General features: G+C 40.0%; 1 protein-coding gene across 3 annotated transcripts in view; it reads left to right on the plus strand.

Annotated features, from left to right (window-relative positions):
• Nucleotides 1-3,779: 3,779 nt before the first annotated feature.
• Nucleotides 3,780-24,069, plus strand: part of SLC38A9 (solute carrier family 38, member 9) — a 48,958-nt gene continuing 28,668 nt past the window's right edge. The window contains exons 1-8 of one of the 3 annotated variants that reach the window (XM_010580576.1): nucleotides 3,780-3,814; nucleotides 8,249-8,400; nucleotides 16,492-16,624; nucleotides 17,200-17,321; nucleotides 17,470-17,533; nucleotides 17,645-17,738; nucleotides 18,711-18,881; nucleotides 22,383-22,442. In XM_010580576.1, the coding sequence (XP_010578878.1) occupies nucleotides 8,297-8,400; nucleotides 16,492-16,624; nucleotides 17,200-17,321; nucleotides 17,470-17,533; nucleotides 17,645-17,738; nucleotides 18,711-18,881; nucleotides 22,383-22,442 (748 nt within the window). In that variant the 5' untranslated portion in view covers nucleotides 3,780-3,814; nucleotides 8,249-8,296. Of the gene's footprint in view, nucleotides 3,815-8,248; nucleotides 8,401-9,171; nucleotides 9,211-16,491; nucleotides 16,625-17,199; nucleotides 17,322-17,469; nucleotides 17,534-17,644; nucleotides 17,739-18,710; nucleotides 18,882-22,382; nucleotides 22,443-24,069 lie in introns of those variants that run through there. The other 2 variants (XM_010580578.1, XM_010580577.1) reach the window with 2 other exon arrangements.

Raw genomic sequence — 24,069 nt, forward strand, 5'->3', positions numbered from 1 at the left:
GCTCCGCGGGGAGGAGGGGGCCGGGGTGGGAGCGGCTCGGCCCGCAGAAACTGACCCGCGGCGGCGGCGCCTCGTCCGGTTCGACCGTAACGTGTTACGTGGGAAAACGACCAAAACATCAGAGGGTTGTCTGGCGCACAGAGGCGGCATGAAAGCTCTTGGGGCGATCCGTAACCGAGGGAAAAGCTCACATCGGTTTTGACGGGCCTGTGGACCCATTAACCTAAAAAAAAAAGAAAAGTGTTAAAAATATAAGTTAATCCCTAGGGGGATAACTTTATCTTCTTGTAAGTATTTCTTTACAGTCTCCACAAAAAAAAAAAATCTATATACAAATACTAGAAGCTTTATCTGTTGAAGACAAATTAACCTTTCATTTTTTCTTAATTTTCCTTAGACTTATCATATGGCAGCAACCACATACCCATTGGTTCAGTCTGAGGTACACTGAAGCTCAACAGTGGTTCAGCTTGTGTACTGAAGAGTCTTTTTCCCCCCCCAAAGTTACTAGCTTGAATTTACTAGTTTACATTGCTTATACAGTTTAAATCATCTTCACCCAATACAGTTGTAGGACAGTGTGGACAAGCTAACCAGTGGCAAGCTGACTCAGTTTTAAGGAGGTCTGAATGTATGCTACTACTCTTAGGACCGGTATAGTATTCTCCAGTCCTTTCTGTTGGAGGACTCGCTGCCCCAAAAGAGGAACCAAGGAACTCTGCTTTGAAGTTCTTGTCTTTCAGTGTAGAGCCTGCTTATTTCTCACAATTTATACACGCACAGCCTGCAGTTTACTTGAGATTTATGCCTTGAGCTTTATTCATCCATTCACCTGCTCAAAATTTAACAGAGGACCAGGTCCCCTCAAGTAGTGCTTTCAAAAATAATTTTGCTTATTTGAACTAAATACTTTCACTAGTGGATTCTTGTATTTAAACCATGAGTGTGAAGTGGGGTTTTGGGAGTAGTGGCTTTAAATAAGAAATGAAGCAAGATGTGTCCACAGTTTAAATTGTCACGGTTTTATTTGTCTAACCTAGTTGACTGGGAGCTATCCTCTTAAGAACCACTAGAAATCTCAAAACAAAGAAAGAACAGCTTTTGGTGGCAGAATTCCTACAAAATGATTTAAGACTGCAGTTGTAATTAGACAGGTTGAAAAGTAACAACTTATAGGTGATTGTTTATTTTAAGGTCCATGACTTCCAAATTAAGAGTTCTGGCATCATCCGTGATGGCTGGTCCACAGGGTCTCCTTCTACATGGGGAAATTGTTAACCAAACCACTGCGAACGTCAGTGCAGCAACTTTAGCTTTAGTAACGTGGAGCATAAACAGCTGTTGGAGCTCCAGCTGCTGTTTTCCCAGCACCACGTCCAACTGCACTGGTAGCCATGATGGCATGGTAGAGGCTGTGGTGGTCATGGCCCTTCTCTGCCTTCCTCCCCCTGCCCTCTGTGGAAGGTTCTTTGATAAATAGCAGTCCTACAAGCCAGCTAAGCGCTGTCTGTGCTCATGGGATGACGGACTAACTGAACACAGTTTTGTTCCTGCTATGGGGTAAACCTGTTTGGTAACCCTCTTGCGTTGCTTGGGTTGTAATTGAATGATCTGTTGAGATGGGTGTCTCATCATACAGCATTGACACACACATTTGTAGCTGAGCCATAAACTCATCATTAGATTCACAGTGCAAGCAATTTGTAATACAGTTTTGTCATCCAATACAAAGAAGACCGGATCACAGCACAGCCACCAGGCTAGAATGAGGTTTTTAAATTTGCTGGGTCAGTATCTTCACTCTTTGAAGCTTCTGAGACTTTGTAAATGGGGGGGGGGGGGCAGGCAGAGAGAGAACCTGAACCCAGGGAAAGCAGAAACTCCTAGGGGCAAACCAGTGAGGATTAATGAAGGTCTAGCCCTGTTTAGATTACCATCTGAAAGTCATGTGGAGTGTAGCCTGGACTGGGAAGACTAACTTGCGTGCCTCTAGGTATTGCTTCACAGTTTGTGACCAGCAGCAGAAAACCTGGATTATTAAATTCTCATCCACTTGTTCCCTTTTACTGCCTTTCTGATGTAGTGCTTCAGATGTTTGTAGGAGAATTACAAATAGGACAAGAGGGCATACTACGTCAGCTTCACCCCAGGCAACCAGTGAAATTATATCCTGGAAAGAAAAGGGACAACAGGATTCAAAGTCTATGCAGACTTTTTACCATTGAAGGATATCTTGACATTAATGGTGTTTGAATATGTAGGTGATTAGATACTAATGGTGGTTAGGACTGTATTGATAGCATATGATTGGAAAAAGTAATTGCTATTTCAAGCCCTTACCCAGAAGAGAATCCCAAACTTATTTTAGCATGCTGACAGTTTGGACAGACTTTTTATGTCTGGAAGAGTATTTAAAAATTTCCTTCTAGATGTAGCCATTTCTTCATAAGTGAAAGGTGGACAACTAAGCATGCTTTAGTGTCAACATTGCTCCAGATTTGTGGGGGTTTTGGTACTACAAAGGTACATCAAGAGTGTATTTCCTTTATAATAGCTATTGTGGCAGATCTACCTTTTTATCTTAATAACTATGCTAGATACAGCCATAAAAGTTTAGGGAGGTGTTTTCAACAGCACTAAATGCTGACTTTCCTGGGGGTAGCAAAGCCAGAGTATTCCCTCCTGGAGTCAAATGCTTGGAGGAGTACATAGCAGGTATCAGTTATGTGATAGATTAGGAGTTTCACAAGCAAAACCAAACACTTTCCTCGCCAAAGCTGAGTTACAAAGGAAAAGAAATATGGGTGCAGAGAAAACATTCTTACAGCCTTTTCCCCTCAGCAGCAATACAGCATGCTGCAGGGGAAAACATAAAATTTCTTCCTTTGTTCCTGCCTTATCAATAAGATTTTAGTTGTGGGAGAATGCAGTTATCAGTCTCTCTGATCTTCATCTTTGCTGTCACTAGTAGAAGTTAGGAGAGACATGATGGCTGTGGCAGAGGAAGACAGAAAGCAGGTCCCTGCAGGTAAAAAAATGGAACTTGCAGAAGAGTAGAATACTGACAAGCAAATGGCAGAGGACCTAGAGAGACAAGAAGGACTTTTAGAGAAGCATATAGGATGCAATATATTGAGGAGAAAATCACTATTTCTCATTCATTACCAAATACGTTACAAAGCAAAGCCAGTACCTGTGCACAGAAAATTAAACACAGAAACCTGTGTTTAAAAGGACAGAGGTTGCAAAGTTGAAGTATTCAAAGGTTGGATTATTAAACTTATCTAAGTTTAATGAAAATTAAAATTGCCTAGGCAATCTTACCTCATCTTGGTACATACGAGTTATGATATTGATTAGGAATACTTAGTTATCAGATCATTATTTTTCTCAGGCTGGACAGTTCTTAGAATAGGGAATGTTTTATTAGAGCAGCAAAGTGATAGTGTTCAGTTCACTTTTGCATGAGACAGACATACCTTATTTGCTGCTTAAAAATCTTTAACTGCTCCTCTTTGACATTTTTTGCAGTGCTTAGTACGAATCACAGCTAAGTTTTACATAAAAGTTAATTTCTCTTCACAATGTATCTATGAGCTAAGGCGAGTATTGGTATTATCCTTATTCTAAGGACAGGGAATAAAACACAAGGAAAAATCCACTAATTTTGAATCCTCAGTTTGAGAGTCACTTGGTTGCTTTCAAAATATTTAACATCATTCAGTGGTCACAGCACAAATGCTCTTTTGTTTTGCAGCGTTACATGACGAAGGTTCTGAGCAGAAGGAAAAAAACAGGGAACATACTGTCAGAGGTAGGTGGTCCTTCAGGCTGTGGTTTTAGTTATGCTTCTAGAAGTATTGCCTTCTTTCTTCCACAAACCATACCTGTGTCTCTTCGAATGGACAGTGAAACTGCTGGTTTGGAGAACTACAACCCACACAACCCCAGACAAGACCCAAAACAATTATCTTCCTCTTTAGATTTATTTTTTTAGCCAGATCTATTCCCCAGTCCTGTTCTTTCCACCAGGACAAGAAAGAAGACACATAGCTGCGCCACCACAAATAGGGGGAGGAAAGACTGTGAGAATGAGCAACAGGGAACAGTGATGCTTTTGTAACTCATAGCACTGCTGAAGACAAAGTACCATGAATTCATATGACCAACTCCAGATACACTACAACTAGCAGGAACCTCTTTCCCACTTGCAGTAAAATCCAGTTTGACAGCAAATGAGTCAGATATCTTTAAAAGAGCCTTCTCCATTTCTAAGCAGCCATACGTTAATTCCCAGAGATCCATAGTAATTCTTCAAATGCAACAGTGGCCTCAGGGAAACTGTAAGCACAGTGTATCGTGAAATATAGAAACAGAATGAGGTTTGTCAAGCAACTTTGATTTTTGACATGAATTCTTTGTGTTGGACATCCCCATCCTGATTACAGGCTTTTTTAAGACCATATAGCAAATACTGCATGTCATATCACAGGTTTTTAAAAGAAACCTCTGGAATGAGGTGAGCATAGATCAGATACCCGGTATAAAAAAAATCTTTAGGGAACTAGGACACTAGGAAAGTAAGCAGTTGAGAAGAGGTTATTGTAATGGAAACTGTCAGGCAGTAAGTTCAGATGGCACAACTGGCTCCATCCCGTGTATTAAAAATGTTTATTGAGAGTGCAGTCCAGCCAAAAGCGGTAGAAATTAGATAAAAGAGAGGTTAATCAGGTTCATTCTTCTTCATTTTGCTCTTCTGCTTACAATTGTCTTTTAAGCTGTACTGACTCTAGCTGCAGACTTTACATCTGTGATAGCTGCATCTATTTGTAATCAATTTGTTGGTCATAGGCTTCACCTACCTGTTCTTAACAATAAGCACTTAAAAAATAAGTTGGTTTTGCCAATCCAGCTTTTAGGTGGACCTTAGAGAGTCAGTAAGCAACAACTCCATAAGCCCCAAATCACACTGTCAAGCCAAACTTAGTGTATGCCATGTTTTGGAAGGATTATTTTTCTTTATGGAATACTATAAAATGTTCTGAGTTCTTTATTTATAGCCATAGTGCAGAAAAAATCAAACTGGTGATCAATGTTGTCTGCACTTGTCAGATTGAATTGTAAAGCACAAATACATTATTTACAACAGGTTTTAAGGAATGGATGTGTTCAAAGCAGTATCTTAAATTAGCATGTCGTGTCTGCTTTATCTGCACTGTAAACCGGGGCCTGTGGAAGGAAGGGATCTCGGTACCACAGTCTTCCGGAAAGTTCTGGCTAAAAACACTTCTGAGTATTTGGGATTTGAATTTATTTCAAATTTCAGTTCAGTCATTAGGAATTTAAATTTTCATCTGCATTTTTATGACTGAATCCAAAGTGTGATTTAAACTCAGAGATATTTGCAAAATGCAGAATGAGTGAGGGATCTGTATCTGAGGTGTATCTGTTCAGAAAAAGCATGCAGGATGTTAAGGTGAAAAAGAGAAAAGAATGGAATAAAAGAAGATAATACCACATTACCAGTCTTCTACCCAAGACTACTGGTGAGGTCTTAGAAGGAGGCTGTAGAATCTAGAGGTGACAATTAAAAGCAAAAAATAAAAGTACATGAAGGCTGGTGTCTTCAGGGGTGGTCAGAGGGATGCAAAAAGTATTCTGTAATGGGAATGTCAGAGGAGTGGGTGGATATCTGTAGCAGTGCATGAAATCTCTGGGGTCTTTGGGTTTGTTTCAGAAGTATTTAGCTGCTGAAGGAAGTTGGTGTGCACTGGGATGAATTTAATAGTGGAGTGTGCAGGGAATCAGTAGGGAGGAAGGAGGTGACCTAGAGCTCTAGAAAAATAAGGGGAATCAATAGGAAAGAAGTGAACAAGAGGAGAGCTATAAATGGGGTTTGGAAGGGAACAGAGTGCCACATGAAATAAAAATATTGCTGTGAACTAAGAAATCTCATTGTAAGCAGTGCTTAGTAAAGGCAAGTTTGGAAAGCAATTTTGGCAGTGTGTAGGAGAGACAGAAAATAGAGAGGAAATGAGCAGGAATTTCTAAGCTGAGCATCACCAGAGGAGCTGAGAAGGATGAGAGAATGCAAGACATTCAGTTGAGGCCAAAGAACCAGCAGCAATAATGTGGAAGAGAAGGATTTTAGGGCAAAGAATCTGAGCTGATGGTTTATAGAAGGGCTAGAGTGGCAGAAGAGAGGAAGCAGTAAGTTAAAGTAGGTAAGAGAAGCCCCATCTAGGGAAGGCTCTGGAAGGAGGAGAGGAAAAAGCTTTAGAGAGTGTGACAGCAAAAATGAAGTGCAAGAGAAAGAGGATGCTACCAGGGAGTGCAGATAAGGCTCTTAAGATTGCCTGGGTTATTATCAATGATCGCTTGTTATGTCCTCTCAAAGAGCTAAAATGAACAAGAGAAAATCATGCCTTTAAACTCATAATCATGCCTCAGTAACTTTGTTCCAATCTCGTCATGGATGCCGAAACTAGGAGGAGACTGGCAGCACTGCCAGATGAAATGGCTTCACCCATGCACTATCGCCGCTTTGCACGAGCATGCGAGTGTGTGCAGCCAGACAACAAGCCCCAAGCTTTGGATTTAAAGCAAGGGAAAGAATGGTTAATTTTCATCCCGATCAGTCTTCCCAGTCCCGTTTAGTGTGGGATCACACAAATGCCCTTGAACTGTCAAGGGCAGGACTAGTGCTTTCAGTAGCATTTCCATGAACTGGAGCCTCCAGTGGTCCCCTCCCCTGGAGAGCAGAGAGCCATTACCTGTGCACAGCACACCGGGGGCGGGGAGGGAGAGGGGGAGCGTGTCCCTGTCATCTAAAACGCACCTCCTCAGCAGGTTGAGCCAGACTTAGTGCTTCTGCAGTCCCAGCCATGCGCTCCTTCAGTGTTTTCCCACTCCTCCTTTAGCAATTGTTTGAACCTCAGAGAGTCAGCATGGTTGAAAACTGCTAACTTTCCTTCCTTTTTCATCCTCTCCTTCAGATTCTTTGGGTTTTTTTGCCTGAGGCAGGATGAGCTAATGAGAGACTTTGCAACATACAGCTAGGAAGGGATAGAAGCAGTGCTTAACTTAGGTTGATGTAGTTTTGGGGATTGGGCCTTTACAGTGTATTTCCCTGAGGATACAGGAGGATGATACACACCTCATTCTTCCTATCCTACCTTCCTCCATCACCACCCCAGGTTTCAAACATGCAGTGCCATTCTTCCTTATATTGTGCCAGCTCTGGTTCTCATCTCTTTCTGTCAGCCTGTCGAACATTCTAAAGCATCAGGAAACAGTTCCACCGAAAGAGCAGATACTTCTACCATGTGTTTGAAGAAGTAGTCCTGGCTGAGGAATTCTTCAGGAGGTAGCAGGGGTGAGAGCTGTTAAAGCTGTTACATTAATTCATCTGCACACGAGATCACAGCAAGTCCCATGTGAGGACTAACTCAGTCCAAGTGGAAATCCATAATCTTAAAAGTGATCTGCTCCCCATTGTTTGGCCAGGAGTGCTCTGAATGCATATAATACATTATTATGAATGTGTTATTAAACCATTTATTGCCTTTAATTCAAAGAGCCTGGACACAGTAGACTGCAATAATCTGATCTTTATTCTGGGAAATATACTGGAAAACTGCATATGTGCCTGCTGCAAAGTTTGAAATAATTTAGTGAAACAATAGTCTCTAATAACTAATAAATTGTTCTTGGCTCTGCTGTTGCAAATTGGAAAGACAGCTTCTTTAAAAATCACACTGGTCTTACAGTGGAGCAGTAAGAAAAGGAGTCCCATGCTTTGAAAGCAAGAAGGTAAGACCTATATATGAATATATTTCATGTTAATTTGCACACAGTGGACTCGATTCTTAGCTGTGGTAGCTCAAAGGAAATTCAGATTCCTAGCCTTACTTTTTACAAACCTGTTTCAGTCCCAATATAAACAACACCATCCATCATATTCCTTTAATTTATATTGCCTCTTGCAGTGCTAAAAGAGATTCAGAGCACAATTGTACATTGAGCACTTTACTTAAATGGATAGTGTGTTGTAAAAAATACTGTCCCCGCTGTACTTGCCCTGTGATGTTTACATTATGGAATGAGAATTACCAAGTGGCAAATAGAAGGGATTTTCTGGTGCTTTTCATCCCAGGAGCTTCTGACGCTGTGGGACTCTGCTAATGTTAAATTCATAGCAGGGACACAGTTTTACTTACCTGCGGTTGCCTTGTTTCCTTTTTTTTAGGTCAGAATAACTGACAGAATCTAGAAGGAGGTGGCGCATTCACCAAATATGGAAGAGGATACCAAACCTCTCTTGGTTCCTGTCGGAGGCGATGAAAGCAATTATGGAATCATGAATATACAGTTTAATCCAGAAGACTTTAAGTGCAAAAGGTATGAGGAAGGCCGAACCTACAGAATGATTATATAGCAATTAGTTGTTTAATCTTTGCTTTTAGCGACAGAATCCTACAAAGACAGAAGATGAACATTTGGAAACCAGGATCTGAGTACAAACAGTTCCTACTTTGTCTCTATATGATATTATTTCCAAGCACCGGGTGAACAGATGTTCTTATTGTGTTTTGTTTATAAGGATAAGACTCTTCTGTTGACATCACTTCAGAGTGAGTGATCTAATAAGAACTTGGCGTGTGGCTTTTAAAGTGCTCTTCAGACACGGAATATCGTGTGTATGCTGAGGCATGATGGTTTTTATTTAGCGCAACAAACTGAAATGTTGAGACTATGCAAGAAGGCTTGCCAGATGGTGTAGATAAATGGCTGCCAGTATGTGTAAGTGGCTCTGTATGCATTCTGCAAGTGATGCTGGAAAAATACATTATTTGCTAGTGCTGAGGGAATTGAGCGACCTTTGCTGCCCTTAAGAAGAAGAAGGTAGTATTTTTTGAGATTGAGCAAATATGAAAAATTCATCAGCCCAGCCTTTTGCCATGCTTGTGAAAATAACACATATCTAGCTAAGTGGTTATTTTGCATGTTTTCTTAGAGTTTAACAGCTCTGTTCCCCCAAGGAGGTTGGAGTGGGAGACTTCCTCTGCTGTTGCAGATTTCTGTGAGCTGGTCATGGAACCAAATTGGAGATCAGAGTGGGCACTGCCTTTCTGATGCTAGCTGGAGGCACCTGCTCTGCATTTCTAGGCGAAGGAATAGCCCTGTGGTACCTCTTGGACCCTGTTTAAGGTTCTTATTTTTCCCTTTGCATCCAGCTTCATATTTCAGTAAAGCAGTTTTCCTGAAGGAACTAAAGATGGCACTGTTGTATACAAAATCCTCTTGTTGGGGCCCACTTCAGCAAAAAAAATATTCTTGATAATAGCATTTTGCTGCTGTCTCAATCTGCAGCTTTGGAAAACCACGAAAGCCTTCTTAAACCTTAGCCAGGGGCTAAGCAATCTTTCTTTTTCTCTGGGAGCAAAGGCAGGAAGGTAAGTGTCTGAGTGAGCCCAGGGGAACAAATGGAGCACAGGTGTAGGAGCATACAGAATTGTGTGTATAAAGGTTAGGAAATGGTAGAGTACTTTCAGGTGGGAAAAGGAAATGTGCAAAATGACTATGAATTCTTGCTTTATCTTCTTTCTGAGGAGTGTCTGAGCTGCTCAGGGCCCTCCTGGCAAAAGGCGACTGCTAATTTATATGGCTTTTAGGAGCTCCCTGTGTTGGAGGAAGTATGTTTTCTGTTTGAGAAGCACTGGGTTTCAGGTGGTGTGGTGATGCAGTAGCAACGACAGAAGTTTACACCTTGGTGATATATCAAAATGTCAAGATCTGCTTTTCAAAACTGAGGTTAGGTATTGTTTCCTCGTTGTGTGTTTTTTTTTTTTCTTGTGATTTCTTAAGTTTGGAGACTCAGCTTCATAAGAGGTCATATAGCATGTGGCATTTGGTTCCCGCCCCAAAAGCAGAAGCATGTACTTGGATTGTGTTCCCACCTCCACAACCTCCAGCTTTGCAGATCCATCCACTTTGTCCTTACTGCTCGTCCCCTGAGTTCATTCTCCCATTTTCTACAGCTTAATCGTTTGCCTTCCAAGCATGCAGAGGCACAAAGACGAAGGGCATGAGCGCTGGGATAACAGGAAGTCCTGGAAATCAATGTTGAACTCCACGTGTGTGTATTGGAAGAGGCAGCCGCAGTTTTAGAAGAAGGAATGAGGAGGAGCAGGCCATCAGGGTCTGTGTCTGTTGTGGTCAGAACAGTGGGCACATTTGAAGGGCTTCTTCATTAGAGCTTTAGGGAGTAGCAGCTCCAGGGAGGGAGGTTTCTCATGCGTAAAAGTACCAAACAGTGCAAGTGCAATAGTACCTGATTTGCTCTGCTTAGTTTGCTCCTTTTTTTAACTCGCTATTCAGAAACCTGATCAGACGTTGGTAGGTGGTCATTTTGCTTTGATTGAGATAGCTCTTGAAGTGTTTTGTGTGATTTGCTTATAATTGCTGTTTGTCTGTCTTAGTGCTGTTCTGTTCTTTTGTTTGGGTTGTTTGAGATTTGACGGCATTTACATAGTTATTTGGTTTTCTTAACAGCTTGGAGGATTTGGGATTTTTGAAAGGCGTGCTTTTTAGTGTTTACATAAGAACAATAAGTTAATTGTTTTTTAGAATTGTAAATTATTTAGTCTAGTATTCTTTTGCTAATTTGGGGAAAATATAAAGCCAGTTTTAATCCTTTTGAAGAGGATGTTATTGTTCGTCCACAGAGACCTGAATTACACCGTATCAGATGTGTTTTGCCCATTTTGTAGGTCCCTTTAAAAACTAGAATGTCATTGATGCAATGGCTTATTGATGATTATTGTATGCAAGAGAGGGAGTTTCTTTTTTTCTTCTGACTGCTCTTTATTTATTGTCAACAGATACTGCAATTGTCTTCAGGAATACTTGAACCTTGAGAGAAACAAATGATGTTTTGTGTTGGTTGTTTTGCATATGAAAAAACTGGGCAATGCCCCCTGCTAAAGGGGGATCAAACCTTCCTTTTTCTATTCTTTTTGAAGTCCCTTAGTGTTCTCACACGATGTTGAAGAGATCAGTAGGTGAAGTTAAACAGTTATAAATTAAACAGTGTCTGTAGAGGAGAGTCAGAGAAGCCTTTTTCATGCAGAAGTGGTTGGTTCCCTTTTATTTTCAAAGTTCATTTAACTTGCAAAATGGTAGACAATGGTCAGGACTTACCTGTGCAAGGCTACTGTTGCTGCATTCATTATGCTTTTATAGCTCCACACCCCTGTGGTCTTTTGACTCCATTGCCTGTTTTTCATTTTCCTGTGTTGCTAACATTTCTACTAATTCCTGATATTACTACTTCCTAACTGGGAAGAATTAGAACCTTCTTAATTAAGAACCTTCATACTTCTTTGTAAGAGAAGAGTAGAATAGCTTTGCCTTTGACACAGAAGAGGGAACAGTGCTTGAAATGTGGTATGGTAAAGCTTGTGATTATTTGCTAAAATGTGTATTCCGTGAGCAACACAGGTGGCTTAGTATTGTGCTCTGAAAGGTTATTTTGGTTCTGCATCCAGCATTTTAAGATACTTGCATGGTCATGCTGTAATCATTATAATGACAATGGTGATGTGAATGTGGAAGAAGTTTAAGTAAAATGTATTGCCAAGAGAATAAAAGTCTTATAGGATAAACTGTAAGTGTACTGTTTACAATGCTTAAGTAAATTCAGACAGCTTAGGAAGTAAAAATCAGGTCAGTTGTGGAATTCTTTGTAACAGGTTTCGTTAAGAGAAGCACACTGACATCTGTAATGTTCCTATGCAGATAGACAGTTCCTGATTAAGAAATAGCAACTGATGAGTATAGTTGTCTTCTTATTACTTTTTCTCCTTACTTTAATTTCCATGATAATGAATCAGTTTTACTCCTTAGTTTCTCCTGTGCCATGTACAGCATTCCTATAATAATTTGGTGACTCAGTAAAACAATAAAGCCATAGGAATTTACTAGTTTTATTTCTGTGTAATAATCCTATTGCATCCCTGAAAAGTAACTGATCGATGTCAGGTGTCAAAGCAAGCTGTGCAGTAAGCTAAAGTGGCTCCTTGTGGTCTTTTTGGAGGAGAGGAAACAAATTGTTAAGCATTCTATAAAGAAGGTTTTCTCTTATTTATTTAAATATGAAAAGTTTGTCTGATTTGAAGTCATTAATACCATCATATAAAGCCAAAAGGTGCACTGACACAAAAAATTGCATTATATTGTCACAGCTCAAAACTCAGAAAACTACTTTTGATCAGATGTCCAGAACCAGTTGTTTGTTGTTTAAAAATATTTCAGCAAAGGTACTTGGAAAACAGTATTATTTGGTTTAAAACTTCTTAGGGTAAGTATTCGTCATACTGCTTCATTGCTCTGCAAGATGTGGTACATTGCTGAAAATACCCAGAAAAAAGTTGTAGCACCCTGATGGATGCTAGCAGTTGCAAGATTGTATGTAGTTTGCCAAACAAATTTTCCTGTTGTGCTGTTCCCCCTAACCCTCCAAATCCAACACTTGAACTTTGCCTAGCACAGTATTTGGAAACAGCTTTAATCATGAGCATCTCTTTTCATTTTCTTTGCTTGCAAAAATTGCTGCTGAAGTTCATAATGTGAGGAAGTTTGGACAGAAGCCCTCTTCTCTCTTTTCCTGGACCAGCACTAGAATTCTTATTAACTGTCCCTTTGTGTGAGTGAGAAATAACTAGCAGGTGAGTGTAGCTGCAGGTTTTCTGGGAATGCCTTCTGAAGTACATCTGCAGGGTGTAGTGTATGGGAGGTGTGGACCTCCTGCATGAGATCTTGCATCTTGTCCATACTCATTGTACTGTAGAAAACAGCTGTGTTTTACTGGTGTGTTTGCCCTGGTTAAAAGAGCATTGTTTTTCAGGCTAGCTATTGAAATATAAATTGTAATTGTGTTTTTTAGTATGGATATAATGAATTCATTTGGACGCTATAGTCTTATCTCAATGCATGGAAATTGTCTGCGCTGTTTTGCATTGATAGTCACACCCTCCGGTCATGTAACCTCTCCCCTTCCCAGATCACATTGTCCCATATCCTTTTCATAATCATTTTGCCACGTGAGAGATATAATGTGATTGCCTGTATAAATCAGAAAGTTTTCTAGGAATCTGTTGCAGCTGCTGATGCTTGCATGTTACAGAGTGCTAGTCTGCCAGACTTAAGGTCCCTAAAGAGAGTTTTCCAAAATACACCCCAGATTATATCCTACTTGCTTTGCGCTTTGAAAATCTCAGTCTTTGGAAACTTCTTTGAGAGCTTCTCAGACTTCTGTCTGAGTATGCCCAACAACCAGTCTTTGATCTAGGTATAGCTGAGGGCTGGGAAATGTGGAGATCTCCCTAGTGGAGATCAGGGAGGAAGGTTGCACCCCAGCCTGCCCATATAGCTTCCAAGTCAGACTGATGTTTCAAAGAGATCTCTAATAACTGTAAAACTGATGGGTGGACAGTCTATTTTAGTGTAGTTACTTGCTCAGTAAGACTAGCAGTGCAATGGTACCCTAAGAAAAAGAAAATTAATTGTTGCTTTAGATAATTTTCATTCTCAACAGATGTGCACCAGAAGGGATCAAGAGGCGAAGTAGCCCAAGTACTGGCAGCATTAAACATGTGCAGCCGTCCAGGCAGGAAGCAGCAGCAACAGATACACAGAATTTCTTTGGGGTTGTTTAGTCTTTTTTTCCTTACCCATAGATTAGATTCTGGATCATACCCTTCTGTTTTGTGCTGGACCATAAATTGCTTGTTCAATCCAGACTCTCTTCATAATACTGAAGAAAATGAAATACCTTTCTCTAAAGAATTTCTTGCCTACGGAGAGATAGGTTTTTTGCTATACCTGAAACTTTTTCTTGATATTTGTTTGGTCGTTGACTAATAATAACACTGCTTTCCCCATAAAATAGGATGTTGTATTCATGTTTTCTGTTATTTTAATTTTAATATCATCCATGGCTTTAATTTGAATTGCTTTAAACAATAATCTCCCACTGTCTTCCAGTCTGAAAGAATTTTCTTTGACATCAATGTCAGCAGTTGTTGAACACCATTTTGAAGGAAATCTTTGCCACAGATCTGCTCGCTTTGAAGCAAGTGTCTCAGTGTAATTTTTTGACAGTAGCAGTAGAAGTTTATGGGGATGTACTAATAATATTAACTGGAGATGGGAAAAGAGGTAGTCCTCATGAAGCTCTTCACACTATGCAGCTGCTGTAAAATCAGCAAAACACATACTTTTCATGTTCTAAATATAATTTGTGTGTTAGTGCTCCAAAAAGAAAACAGCAGAGAGCTGACTGGAGGTGGGGAGGGATTTAAACTTATTACATTTCCTGTTTTCATAACAACAGTCTTTATTTTACAGGTCTTCTAATGAAATATTTTTTAGGAGTGTCCAATGATTGGATCAGCCCAATAAATTTTAAGCTAAAACAAGTGAAGTCCTTTAGAGCTGACAGTCCATGTGTATTTTTGTACGTTACGAACCTATGGAATTAGTTAGCCCTGTGTGCCTCTGCCTTGAGTAATAAAGCTATTGCTTAAAATGTATTCCTGTTTAATTGCGGTATCTCTCTTAATTGTTTATAAGAACACCACAGAAGTCCACACACAAAATGGGAATTTCCCCCTTTATGTCATAGACATGGAAAAGAAGAGTCAGTTGAGAATGCTTTAAAAATTGAAAATGTGTTCACTTTCATTTCAGTGAGTGGGAAATGGCTTAGTAAGCCTAAGCAGTTTTTTCCATGATGAAGGAAGATGCAAGAATTAATGAAGTCTAAGATGAAAGAATGAATTTGTGGAGAAGGAAGTTATTTTTCTCTGTTTTCCACTTTTGTCAGTTTTTATTAGTCCCATAAATAATCTTGCCTGCTGTGTCCCCTTAAGCACACAGGAATAAGGACCTACCTTCATGTCTTCCAAAGATATAACAACCAGCTTCAGAGCTGTATTCCTTTTCTTCCTTCCAGATGAAAGGTGGTGCCATGGTGCAAATGCTTAATGATTCACTGGGAAAGAGAATGGGACCTTTGTCACAGTATTGAGAGCTGGGGCAGGAGGGATTGACCAAGTTCCTTTGTAGTCAGAGCCAGAAATGGGTATTGAAAAACAGTCAATTCAAATAGGCTCTGCTTGTATTACAGGAAAAATGGCATGGGTTTATTGCTGACCTAATTTCTGCTCTTGGTAGCCTGAAACTTGTTGGAATCTGTATTTTTGTGGGTTCTGGTTTGGGGCTAGTTCTTGTTTCTGAGTGATTTAAATATCAACCTGGAAGAAGAAGATCAGAAAGCTGATGAGATTGCTTTAGAAATTAAAAGCACTGGTGAAAGGGAAAAAAACCCAAAACCCTATATCAAGGCTTATAGGCCACCAGTATCTCCACTCTTAGGTGAGAAATTAGCCTGTCAGTGCTAGGAGTGAATGTCGCATTTAGGCAATAGTACAGTATGCCTATATGGAAGGAAATGACACTTGATTAAAAAAAAAAATCTTTGCAATATCTTGCTTGCATTGCATATCTCTGGTAGCGCCCTTTGCGAGAAGCCGATTTTTGTTGTGTTGAAACTCCAGGAGCAGTTTTCATTCTGCTTGCTCTGTACCTATGTGTGTGTAGAGAAAACAAGGGGCATGTGGTGTGGCTGCTTTCTCCTTTAGTGGCTGTTACTATGCCTGCAGTCTAACTCATCTGGGGAAGAGGTAAGGGAGACCGCCTGTATTCTGTACATCTCTGTATGAGAGACATAGGACTTCTGTTGCTGACAGTCCTGTTCTCTGTGATTACCCTAATCTGAAAGGAAGTCTTGAAGTAGCTCAGAACTGCGAGTGGGCATCTGTTGTTTCATGTTCTGTGACAAATTCCATTCCTGGTTGCATTGGCTTAAAAATAGTATGAGCACAAGGACTTACTTGGGCTTGGTTCCTTCCCCATTAAACACAATTTCCTACAGTGTTTTGGGGTAGCTTAGTAGTTCCTAGCCTCTTTTCATAGGTGGTCCTCATTACCACCACTCGTTTCTCTCTTTGTCTCTTTTCTGCTTCTGCATTCTCACACTTTCTGTTTCTACCTCTGTTCCTCATCAGTAGTTCTGGCAACACTGGTTAAAGGCACTAATAAGCTTGGCCAAGCTTATTTAACATGTAGTTCTGGTGTGACTCATTGTTGAGAACTAATAGACTGGATATTAGGTCTGAATTTTGATGTTATGTTACCCCACAGAATCTGCACAAGAGGCCATTTTTAAAGTGGATGATACAAACACATGATTCTTTCATGGATGGCAGCTTACCTTATGGCAGTGACATTTTTGCATTTGCTTTGTGTCAGTGAATGACGGACTCATCCTGAGTGATGCTAAGCTGTTTTCTGAGTTGTATGTTAGCTCTTGTCTTCTAGGGTTTTAAGGGTTTTCCTTTTCTTTCTTTTTTTTTTTCCCTCCTTTAGACCATTTCATGTGGAGCCTACAAACATAGTCAGTGTGAACGATGACACGCAAAGAGTCACTGATGAAGCTTCAGCAATGAATAAGCGAATTCATTACTACAGCAGGCTCACGTCTCCTGCAGACAGGGCATTGGTAAGGCAAAGACAGGGCCAGATTAACTGAGTGGTGTCTGGCATGTTGGGTCTTCCACAGCCAAGGTTTATAAAAGAAGCACGAATAAAGGTAGGGGGAAGATTGCTCTGCAGCTTGCTTTGAGGTAAATATCTAGTAGCTGAGTGCCTTAGTAAGTCTTGTGTTATCACAAGTTGTGATTGACTTTTTGTGCAATGCCTTCACCATCCACAGAAAACAGACAAACAGCTTGAATTTTTTTAACAGTGGTCCAGGCTGCTCAAATGTGTGTACTCATTTCTCCCATCTATAAGAAGATTTAAGCAGCGGTCAGCTGCAATGATTGAACTAATATAGTCTGTGCGTAGTATGTTACATTTTGTAGAAGAAAAATCTGGTTTTCTGCTGTCTAGCGAAAAATCCTATCAACTGTTTTTTTCTCATGGGGAGAAAATTAATGTAGAGCAACCTTTTTTTTTAATGCACTTTTCATTGAAAGATTTTGTGATTTACAACAGTTGGCTTGCTGTATTTGGGACAATAGTTACTTTGGTGTTACTAATAAGTCTTTTTTTTTTTTTTTACCTATTTGTTAGATTGCTCCTGATCATGTACTTCCAGCTCCTGATGAAATCTACGTGTACAGTCCATTAGGAACTGCTTTTAAAGTTGACAGTTGCACAGATGGCTATGGTAAAAACTCCAGTGTAGTGACAATGTATGTTAAGCACCTTGCCATATATTAGCCAGAAAATGCATTATTAGTGAATGTTCTATATTGTATGCATAACTGTTGTAGCTAAGAGGGTAGTATGAAGTAAGAGTGCTTCTTAAATTATTCACTGGCTTTTTTCTTTTCTTCCTAGATTTATGATATGGAATACAATGATGGGTACATCTATATTAAGTATCCCATGGGGAATAAAACAGGTAGAACTATTAAAAGTGTATGTGTATGAAATTGTTTTTGGCAACATGGCTTGCTCTTCATTTTTCTGTAGTGTTACTGATAAAGTAAAATGTATTTCTCCCTCTTAACAGGCAGGCTTTACTTCTGGAATCATTCTCATCTTACTGATGGGCATTTTGACTCTTTATTGCTGCTACAGAGTTGTGAAATCACGGAAAATGATACGTAAGAAATACAAAGCTTCATAACGCAGATATTTCCATGAAGTGTGAAATACAGAGATCTAATAGATTCATAGTTTGTCTGTATCTTTAGTATATGTTAGATCTGACCTGCAAATAAAAGCTGTTCCTTTGAATGTCTCCCTACTTTTGTAGTCTGATCTAAGCTCTGTCACCTAAATATCTGTCTTCCCCTATTAGATGGTCCTTCAGTTCTCTGGAACCTAAGTATTATAGCCAAACCCAAACTCTTAGCAAGCACCGTTTCAAATGTTCACTTACTAAGCGTTTGGGGACTTGCAGAGTTAGAGGCTTCCCTTCTGCTCCATAAACACTGTCCAGTTCTCTACCTGTATTTCTGATCATGTTCTGCAGTGGAACAGCATGGGCTGTAGCTGCATCCACTTGTGTTGTATGTCTGTACTACCCTAATATTTATGTATATTATGTCGGAAGCAATTTATGGACAATTGCCTCAATGACAGTAGTTCTACTTAGAATGTACTTTTATTGTTCAAAACTCATCTTGCAGCTTTTGTAGTTGGTGCTTTTATGCATAAACTAACCCCTCACTTGCTCAGATAAAGGCAGTTAAGACCTCCAGTTTGTGACAGCTCATTTCAGGGCATTGTTGAGGACTAGTTCATGGTCTGGCCTACTTTGCCATACCTCATGCAAAAGCCTTTAGCTGCAAATGCATGGCTGCATTTTTGTCACCATGTCTTATTCCAGTGCTTCTGGAAGTACTCAAAGTAGTAGTATAGCCACAATAAAAGCCTCTACCACTTCAGGCTCCTTCAAAGGCCTTATGAATGTTCAAATTTAAAGTTAACAGCAATCTTCTTAGCCCTTGGAAGCACTGTGAATTTCTGTCAAGAGTACTCTGAAACAAGAACACATACTGTCATGAAGAGTTCTACTGACTCTAATATAACATTTTGTTTAAATATGCTTCTGGGTTTTGTATCCTCTTCAGCTTTAATAGATACCTCAAACTGGGAATTTCCAGATGTTTGCAAGTATTACTTTGGATCCTTTGGTCAATGGTCAAGCCTCTTATTTTCTATGGTATCGCTTGTTGGAGCCATGGTTGTTTATTGGGTGCTTATGTCCAACTTTCTGTTCAACACAGGAAGGTTTATATACAGTAAGTATACATTTTTGGTTAAATTTTACAGCTATGTTGTGGAAAGATCAAGACTTTGCTGTATACTGAAAAAGAATTGTCCATTTTACTTAATCTTCATTTTTCTGTTACTTTGCATGAAAAGTCAAGTGAGAATAAGTAACTATGTGTGTGATTATGGGCACAGTCATGTATGTTTTCAAAGTCAGTTTGTCAGTTTCTCTCTTGAAGTGTGGTTTTAATCAAAGGCAAAGTACCAATTACCTGATTTGCATGTCAGTAATGAGGCTTCTTGGTGTAGTTTAAACAACCCAAACCTGGTTGCTTGTTTCCACTTTGTATTTTCACTCCCTCCTTGTTTGCATGGGTGTAACTATTTGAACAGCCACATAATAGGCTAGGCTGTTGCAATGATCCAGATTAATGGAAAAAAAATCTAGTTTCATTCTAGATTTCAACAAGCACACTTAGAGTGCTGCCATATAGAAGGTTCTTGCAAGCGTCCCTGAAGGAACGATGAACTGTAGCAGAGTGTAAGAACAATTCTTAGTCTGGCGTTGCTACAAAAGAAAACATTGGTTATTTACACCCTTGTACGTGCACAGACACACAAGCTTTTGTGGATACAATCAATTAGGTATGTAGAGTTGTGGGAATAAATGTTGGAATTGAGAGCTTTGAAAATCTGACTCATAGCGTTGAACAGAACAACTAAGATTTAAGAGTTTCTGTTTTGAAAGTAATTAACAAATCTTTGAGGCAAATAACAGCACAGACATTTATACCTCTTAAACAATGTTTAATTAGAGTTCCCACCATCCCTGAAGGACATACTTTATTGGTTAATGACTGGTATATTTTACAGCTGACCTAATTCATACGTTGTTAAGGCCATTTCATTTTAGACTTTGGGTTTTTTTAATAAGGTTAGCACTTTAATCCTAAATTATTCTTAACCAAATAACTCCTAATTCTAATAAGCAAACTTCAGAATGATTGAAACAGTTCCTTTTCTAGGAAAGAAGTCCTGCTTTTCCCTTAGATTGGCATGTTCTTTTATCATTTACCTATATTTGTTAGGGTTCTTATTTAAGTTGTTTGCTCTGTGATAACTTTAATCATTGGATTCTTATCCTAACTTTCATTGTGGCTACTTAATTACTAAGTTGTAAAATGGGTAATAGGATGTAGGTTTGACACAATGGCATCTTCCAGCCATGCGTTTCTAAGTTATTCTAAGCAGGCTACTGTATTTCTTGTACATTCAGATGACTTTTTAAAAAATCTGCACACACAATTTAGGTGGGAACAAATTTATTTCCTAAGGGAGGATAGTCTAGAAATTAGTAGTACACAAAGAATGCAAGAACTGTAAGCCAGTTTGAGTGCACCCTCAGCAAGTTTGAGTGCACCCTCGGCAAGTTTGCAGACGACACCAAGTTGGGAGGCAGGGTCGATCTGCTTGAGGGTAGGGAGGCTCTACAGAGGGATCTGGACAGGCTGGATCGATGGGCTGAGGCCAATTGTATGAGGTTCAACAAGGCCAAGTGCAGGGTCCTGCCTTTGGGTCACAACAACCCCATGCAGCGCTACAGGCTTGGGGAAGAGTGGCTGGAAAGCTGCCCGGCAGAGAAGGACCTGGGGGTGCTGGTCGACAGCCGGCTGAATATGAGCCAGCAGTGTGCCCAGGTGGCCAAGAAGGCCAGTGGCATCCTGGCCTGTATCAGAAATAGTGTGGCCAGCAGGAGCAGGGAGGTGATTGTTCCCCTGTACTGGGCACTGGTGAGGTCGCACCTCGAGTCCTGTGTTCAGTTTTGGGCCCCTCACTACAGGAAAGACTTGGAGGTGCTGGAGTTGTGTTCAGAGAAGGGCAGCCAAGTTGGTGAGGGGCCTGGAGCACAAGTCTTATGAGGAGCAGCTGAGGGAGCTGGTGTTGTTTAGCCTGGAGAAGAGGAGGCTGAGGAGAGACCTTATCGCTCTCTACAACTACCTGAAGGGGGGTTGTAGTGAGGTGGGTGCTGGTCTCTTCTGTCAGGTGGCTGGAGATAGGACAAGGGCAAATGGCCTCAAGTTGAGGCAAGGGAGATTTAGGTTAGATATTAGGAAAAATTTTTTTACTGAGGGGGTTGTCAAACTTTGGAATGGGCTGCCCAGGGAAGTGGTTGAGTCACCATCCCTGGAGATATTCAAAAAGCGAGTGGACAGGGTACTTCAGGACATGGTTTAGTGGGCATGGTTAATGGTTGGACTCAATGATCTTGAAGGTCTTTTCCAACCTAAATGATTCTATAAGTATGATATCCTGTCTTTTTTTTTTTTAACATGGTGTCCCATCCTTTTGTTTTGTGTTTGTTTTATGAAACAAATAAATCCAAAAATACAATTGCTAGTCCTAAAACACTTTTTAAGTACAGAGGACACATAGGTTGGATATCCATCTATAACTAATTCTAAAGAGCTCTAATTCTCTAAGAGCTATCAGTTCTTTTGATGGCTTCACACTAGGTACTTTTTTTAACTAGTAAAACAAAGCAGTGGTGAAGTGAGGAGGTGATGAATTATTTTAGTTAAATCTTCTGATTGCTGAACTGAACTGATATCAGTAAGTATAAGAAACTTAGCTGTGATTCAGGGTGTCATAAATCAAAATGAAGACACAAAAAATAGAAAAAAGTCTTGTGGGAACAAAACTTTTTTTATGGAAACAAGTTGCAGTTAATTGCATTAAAAAGATCTGAGGTCTACTGCCGCAGTTGATTTTCTGTGTGCATAATACACCCACATGCAGCAGAAGCAAATTTTAACAACAGACACACTAATTAAATTTCCACGCTGATGGGCATTTTCTGTGTGTATATATACATAAATATAAGGAAATTGCTATCCAACACTCTCATACTGGTGAAGTTGCAGAAACTAAGAAATACCTGGTGTGGCAGAGCAATAACGTAGCACAGGAGTGTACTGGAAACAAAATACTACTAGAGATGACTGTAGACAGTGAGACTTAAATCTTTTTCCAGAGATACCTTTCTTTAAAATACAACATGGAAAAAGCATCCCACGGAGTCTCTTCTGAGAAAAAGATTAGAAAAATTAGTAGGGGAAGCTTTTTCCATATAATACCATCTGGACTAAGGATGTAGTTGCATGCACTCTTTTTCTGTCCCAAAAGAGACTGGTTTTAAGACGCATCTCCCCACTAACCTACTGTACAACGCTGCAGACAGAGGAGCTGGGACAAGTGGAGGTGTACTGGGGAAACAGGAATGAGCGGCTGGGAGGGGAGGCTTGGGAACTTCATAAAAGGACAGGGCTGCTGAGAAGAAAGTAGTGCAGTGGGGGGCTACTTTAAAACACTTCTAAAAGAAAGTTTTAAAATATCCACTTGGGGTTGGGGGAATTGCAAGTGCCTCTGATGTCATTTTCCTAAAGATTTGCTTACTTAATTTTTATCAAGTCAACAGACAAAAGCCTAACAGCAGGTTTGGGGCATTGATAGTAAGATTTTCTTCTTTTCAGACTTTGTGCATGACATTAATGTAACAGATATTGTTCCTGGCACGAATGGAAGTAACAAAGGTAAGAGCACTTATTAGTATTGTTTCCTGGTTTGGGGTGGGGGTTTAAAGGCAGATCATCATGTTTCCTTGCCTAACCACATTCCAGTTATAAAATGTATATCATAAGTTCTAACTACCTGTTTTTTAAAAAAACTGTAATTTTCTGGGATTTGTACTTTGTACTGATTATCTGGGATTTGTACTTCCACAAATAACCACACACTTGGAAAGCTTAATAGTTGAAAAGAAAAAAAAAAAAGTAAGTGAGGGTGGGAATAAGGATTAAAAAGCAAATTACAAGTGTGTGTATACCCAGACAGATCCTCCTTAAAACCATGAATGTTAGACCTCTTAACAGTAGTTGCTCAGTGAGGAATTGCCTTAAGGAATTTTATCTTTCGCACCCTAAAGTTAAGGCACATCAGATCTGTTTACTGTTTAAAATCTTGGCTGGGACATCTTTGCTCCTCACCACCTCTACAGCAACATTCTTAATTACAAAAATGCCATAAGAACAGCTTTAATGATGTTCAGCACAAAAAGAAACAAATGTCAGGCTAAATGAGCATCCGCTTGTGTTTTGTGGAGAGTCTGACATTTGCACAACTAAGGGAAGAAACCGCAGTCAAGTATGGAGACAGGTCTGTTGCAAGTTCTTAAGTAAGCAGAATAACGTAGAATGAAGGCAGGAGCTAGGCATTGTCAGCCTCTGATCTTGCTACCTATATATAGTAACTGAACATGTAGTGCTTTGTTACAAAGCAGAAAATTTTCTGTATCCTGGGTGCTTAGGGGAATGGGGAAACATTTCAGTACCAGCCAGACAGCTACATCACACTAGCTGCAGCCGTGTTTCTGGAGGGCAGCTCTTGGAGTCAGGCAAAGGAGTTGAGAAATAAATTCTGAAAACCAGTTGATTTGCATTTGAGCTAGCGTTGAATCCTGTTTCTCCTTACCAGCAAGGCACCAATAGCTGCTGCAGTGCTCTTTCTCTTGTGCTCTGTCCTGCTTCTGCTGTTCTGTCCCATTGTTAATGCAGCAGGGGGTATAACTTGGAGACAAAGTAGACAACAATATTCCACAGCATCCTCCAGCAACTGGAAGATTTAAAGCAGCTGCTTCACAAAATTAATGGCTGCCAGATGCTCAAATGACTCTTGGCAGGGCATTCAGGGCTACCAAGGAGATCAGTAACAACAAAAGCATTTTTCAAGGTCTGTGAAACAGTCCTCTTATAAGCAATGGAGAGACAGCAAATGAGAAAACTGGAAGTAACATAATGGTCTCTCAAGAAATTTGGCAGAACACTTTTTACACCTTTGCCTTTGTAACAGAACAGGCGTGCAGCCAATGTAGGAGGGAGGCTATCAAGTATTGCAGGATGCCAAAATTTAAAATAAGACATTATAAGAACAGTAACACAGGTTCATATTTCAACATGTAACTTTGTAGGCATGTGTTAGAAAGAAATGCTGATTATAACAAAAATCAAATAAACACATTTTTATCAAGGGATCTTTTTGGTTGGTTGGTTTTGTTCCAGTCACTTGTTCAGGTGCTGCCATTGATCAGCCACCATGTAACAGCAGTGAGATGTTCCCTTTTGCAAGTGTTATGGGTGCATATACTATGGGTGCATAAATTGC

Source organism: Haliaeetus leucocephalus, unplaced genomic scaffold (genome assembly GCF_000737465.1).
Source record: "Haliaeetus leucocephalus isolate CR32 unplaced genomic scaffold, Haliaeetus_leucocephalus-4.0 Scaffold722, whole genome shotgun sequence".
Taxonomy (NCBI): Eukaryota; Metazoa; Chordata; class Aves; order Accipitriformes; family Accipitridae; genus Haliaeetus; species Haliaeetus leucocephalus.